Source organism: Agrilus planipennis, unplaced genomic scaffold, assembly GCF_000699045.2.
Source record: "Agrilus planipennis isolate EAB-ADULT unplaced genomic scaffold, Apla_2.0 scaffold11, whole genome shotgun sequence".
Taxonomy (NCBI): Eukaryota; Metazoa; Arthropoda; class Insecta; order Coleoptera; family Buprestidae; genus Agrilus; species Agrilus planipennis.
In genome coordinates this window covers 1534393-1539749 of record NW_020440736.1, presented here as the reverse complement: position 1 = coordinate 1539749, position 5357 = coordinate 1534393, and the positions used below count along the sequence as shown (strand labels likewise).

General features: G+C 37.6%; 1 protein-coding gene across 8 annotated transcripts in view; it reads right to left on the bottom strand.

The window, feature by feature from the left end:
- Nucleotides 1-277: 277 nt before the first annotated feature.
- Nucleotides 278-5357, bottom strand: part of LOC108733914 — a 50643-nt gene continuing 45563 nt past the window's right edge. For all 8 annotated transcript variants that reach the window (XM_018465272.1, XM_018465268.1, XM_018465271.1 and 5 more), the window contains 4 exons: nt 2083-2557; nt 1571-1971; nt 996-1488; nt 278-488 (listed from right to left, as the gene is read on the bottom strand). In XM_018465272.1, the coding sequence (XP_018320774.1) occupies nt 300-488; nt 996-1488; nt 1571-1971; nt 2083-2557 (1558 nt within the window). In that variant the 3' untranslated portion in view covers nt 278-299. The remainder of the gene's footprint in view (nt 489-995; nt 1489-1570; nt 1972-2082; nt 2558-5357) is intronic.

Here is a 5357-nt window from a genome sequence, read left to right as displayed (position 1 = left end):
ATAAGTACCATACATCAATTTGATTCTCAGCTTTTTGCTAGAACTAAACTAGAGCACTAAATAATAGTTCATTTTGGTTACGTCTCATGAGCCCGAATTTTAATAGTTTTACTATGGATTTACTGTCATAACACGTAAACTTTATAGGTTACTGTTGATACCGAAGTTGTAATATTTTTACGTTTTGATGTCACATTTAATCTGATAAAAATTTAAACTGGAGGCCCACTTTCAAAAATTGTTTGACTTCATTTAGATCAAAAAATTAAAAACTTACCATTAAATTTCTCCTATCTGCCTTATCTACGGTGATGTCTAATTCCATTCTGCTGATGGGGCCCCAATATGACCGGTGGTAGAGGCCCTCTAGCTTCGTATATGGCTCGTGGAACTTCCGATCTTTCCAAATCGTCTCCTGACAGATCCAAATCCTGGACCATTTGAAGAATTTCTCTTTCTTTCTTCAAATCTTCACCTCTTTCTTCCGCCTGTAATAAAAAAATGGGTTGTTAAGAATCCCAAAAAGTTCAAAATTCAACAACTTCTTGTATTCATTTTATAAATTAATTACTATAATATACCATCTCAATTTTTTTCTGAAGTATTATTTTAAACAAAAAACAACGACATTGAATTTATTTAAATTTCGACAGTATCTAGAGAATCATTAATGTATGGTGACATATGCATGTGTGTTGCAAAAGTTTTTAAATAAATATTTGAATTTGCAAATAATTTTAAGGAGTGCATGTATTACATTAGCAAATGTTTTTCGAATTACTCGCTGCTGTTGAGGTGTGTCAGTCAGTATACTATCCAGCATACGATTACACCTTTCGTGATCTACGAGGGCATACCAAAAACACATTCATCACATCTTCATAAAATTGATTAGTTTGTAGTATTTAATGTGATGATTATCAAAAAGTAATTTTCCCAAAATTTTGAAATATAAAAGTCAAATGGACTTAATCAAATAAATTTTGAAAACTAACGTCATGGGAAACTCCATTGGGGATTGGCGTAGCGAACTTCAGATTGGCCAATGACCCATAGCTTCTTGACCGGTGTTCCTGTCTAATCGAATATGAGAACGCTCTTTCATTCAAGTGCCCTTTTCTCTTATAAATCCCTGTGTCAAAAGGACTTTCATCGGCATCTTGGAGAACCGGATCCTGATCCAAGCCATTCATGCTTTGCGCCAGTTTTTTGCTATTGAGTAACTTGTCCTTATTCTTTTTGCTCTTTCCCTTACTCTCTATGGTGGCGAAATGGGGTGGTGGCATCATATATTCGGAACCTGGAGGCGGAGGATAGTTTGGTGGGATTGCTCCATAAGTGGAAGCTGCTCTTCCATAGATAGGCTCTTCAAGCATTTGTTTGTTTTTTTTCCGATTCTTTGTAACAGTGGCGGGAAGGACTAGTGGAGCCATCGGGACTAGTGGAGGTGCTACTGGACGGCCAGGTATCAAAACTTTCCCTCTCGGTCTGAAATGTAACAAAACCTCAAGTAATACCAACAAATTTGATATCCAAGGCGTTATTTCCGTAACTAAGGATAAAAGATTACCTGTGAGAAAACGTGTTGCCGTAATGTTTGAAGAACTTCGGATTCGGTAACGTCTGTTGGGGATGCGGCATTATATAAAGAGGCTGATGAGGTGGCATAGGTCGATGTGGCTGTTTCATGTGTTTGGGCATGGTACCCGCTAAACTACCTCCTCCACCTCCCGCCCTTCCGTTCATCGTAGGTGCATACATTAAATCTTCCGTTGACTGATATCGTTTCATGTTTTTTGGGTTGCTTTTATTCTTCGACATTTTTTCTTTGATTATGGGAGGTGGTGGCACTGGAACGGGGGCAGTTATTTGTCGAGGTCGTGGCGTTCTGCCTACCGTGGAAGTAGAATAAGCTTCATATATACCACCGCCTCCTCCTCCATCTAGATTGTCCTGTGAACCCGCCCAAACCTGGCAAAGAAGAATACATTAATTCAAAATCTGAGAATTGAAGAATTGGAAGTTTGTCATCGCATCTATGGGTTTAGAGTTTGAATATTTAAGTAAGGATTATATTCTAACCTTATGATTTTCATCACCATTGTAGATACTGATATCGTCTTTGCCGACGGCATCGATGGTCATGGTGGATCCACTTACACTTCTCGCTGGAGTGGACGACGTTGCAACCCTCCACTCTTCCAATCGCGAAGTGGGTTCTCCTACGTTTGACGATGGTCCCAAGGTTCCATAAATCGACGATCCACTCTGAGGACTGGTCACCACCAATTGTTCGCCTTGTTTGGCATATGAAGAATCTGCATAGGCGTGAAAACAGCACCTGACCAACGCATTCGCCGCTGCTTCTCGTCGACATATAAATGCGTGACACTCTAGGACTTTAATGCCTTGAGTGCGTCGAAGAATTGCCGCGAACAGAGGCGGATGGACTGACGATGGCGCTCGAGCAAACGGAGAGTCTAAGGGTAGGAAGCGTGGACTAGCTGTGGATGATGGTAGAGGGCTGCTACTGTTCTTTTCTGGCACTAACACATATCTGAAATGAAGAAGAAGAATTTGTAAGGTATGAATGTGAGCCAGTGAAGTTAGGCACTACAGATTGACATTAAAGATCGGCCAAATACAGTTACATACGATCACGTAGGATTGATTACTCTGTGTTAGCGGACGTGTGCTCTATGGTTACCTATCTATTATAGCATATTCATAAGCCGCTACTGTGTTCTGGTATAAAATTGTAGAAGCGCTTTGTGGTAAAGCGATTAACTGTTGAAATGAAAATTTAAGAGAAACAACGGAAGTAGTAATTCCTTTATACTGCATTGCAATGAACTTAACCGTGGGTTTAAAATTTATTGTCAATTAAATAATTCGTTACGCATTCTTAAACGAAGTATACGTAGAATAACCTAGACCTTCCTAAAAATGGGTAACTCCGATGACAGCGTTTATAAACTAACTTGCTATTTTCACAGTCTAAAAGGTTAGAGGCTTTTTAGAGAGCTTCCTGTACCTCTTCGGCTGGCATCATTCTCGATATATGTGAAACAATAGTTAGCTTATGTTATTTTTTAAGAGAGATTGCGCTTACGTGATCGACATAACACGGACGAACTAATTCTCAATAATGTTACTATATTACATAAATAAATAACGTTTGGAGAATGCTCATGGGTCAACCCATGGGTGCTCTAAAACTTCATAGTATACTACGCATCATCTTCTTATGTGATGCAATTATTTAAATTTTGATACGCTTAAGAAAGGAAACTTTTGGAATGCTAGTGGACAGGGTGTCGACCAGATCGCCAGAGGGTAGGGCGGAAAGCGCTTTTTAGCATCGTTTTAGGAATAGCGGGCATGGGTAGGTAATCGTTGAAGTAAGAATGATGAGACGGACAATATGAAGACATAAGGTGCTGACGAACTTCAGAAAAGCATGAACCAGGGCAGACTGATCCAGAATCGAGCCCGTGTCCTCCCAAATGCTGAGCAACGGTCTAAACCTCCAGACCATGTCGCTCATACGTCTCATAAATAAATGGTTTTGAAATGTTTGTGTTGTACACATACCTATTAATATATAGGTTAAAAAAGTTAAAGAGTTTGAAGGTTACTATTGCTAAAAACCAGGAAAGTAGCATAATACTGTACCTTTGCACTTTAAGGTTAGAATATTTCCAACTTCTGAATATCTAGAGCGGAATGGGGGGCCGAATTTTAATGAAATGATTAAAATTCTTGGAAACCAATTGTTTACTATAGAGTATAGGTAATATAGAAGGACATAATATTTAATTTTCGTTTGATTTCAAAATTTCTACTTGTTAAAATAGTGGCCCTCTCTTTTCTGAGCTCCATCTGAACTAACGTTTTCCAACTGTACACTAAGAATACAGTATGGCTTTCAATTCATGCATCTGAAGGATTGAGTCATTTTAAACTACCATTGCCAGAAAATGATCAAAGTGTGCAGTTAAATCTAGGAGACTAAATTCATACAAAATTTTTCTATCAACCAGAAGGGGCTGTGCTTTCTCACAGTACTCTTATTTTAAATTTGTAACTTCCATGAAGATCTAAATTTTAAATTTGTAACCTCTACGATAATCTCAATATTAACTGTAGGTAATTTGTACTGCCACATTGTGAGAAAACTCTTTAAAATATAGCATACTGCAGCGAGCACGAGCGTGTTTGTGTGCGATCGGACACACGTGTGCGTGAACGGCTTATCGATTCGCCGACTAGCTGCGGGCGCCTTTCTTCATGTGCGCCGTATTTGTAAATGTGTGTGTCGTACCTGCGTTCTGGGAAAGCAGTTAAACAGTTCAAAAAATTAAAATAAACGATCCGGATGTTTCTAGAGGGTTCCAGAAAGTAACGAAAGAGTATTTAAAGAAAGAGACGATCGCCGAGAGTAGGAGAAATAAATTGACAGTGATAGCAGTGAAATCAATAGCGCAGTGAATAGTGATATATCAACAGTAGAGTAAATAAATAGAATAATTCATAACCTAAGTTTGGTAATAATTTAATAGTGTTTTTAAGTTTTTTAATAATTAGTGTAAAATAGTTTTTCTCGTTATCAGTCTAAGAAGTTAATTTTGTTAAACCCACGAACATTACAATACGTTATTTAGAACAATTGTCGAGTTTTGTTGATGATAGGTACGTGCCAAGTATGTTTCGCATTTTTATGCGTTTGCTTAATAAAACATGCCCCCCCACAATTGTGTACCGTGGATATCATCCAAGATATTTACCGGAAACTATTATTGAATACCATCGTTCAATCACACCTAAAATCTTTCCTTCGTTGGGTATAACATGCTACTAAACAAGAACTTGTTTTCACTCTTGATGTGATTGCCAACGTAGTTATGAGTTGGAAGGAATTAAAAAACAAAAATGAAAAAGAAATGATACCTACAATTTATTCTTTGTAATCGCCAGGGCGCAAAATGCAACTTCGTAACGTGCATGTAATACTAGTAGGTTATCTCCAGGATATCCACTATTATCATCAACATCATCATGCTATACACCATACAATGTACTTGCTGACATGCAAATGTTGCGTACTTATTACCAAGACGCTCTTTGTTTCTTATTCGCTGATGCAAGAAAAACAAGGCTACTGGATGAAAATGTTCTTCGATTTAGAATTGTGTAAAACAATGTAATCAAACAAAAAAAAAGAAAAGAGTACTTTGAAGACTTATAAAAAAAGGTAATTCAAAAAAGTGGAAGTTCTAGTCCCATAATTTTAAAATACTTTAATGAGTTAGAACCTAGAGTAACACTGTTGTAAAAGGACATGATTAAATTATAAA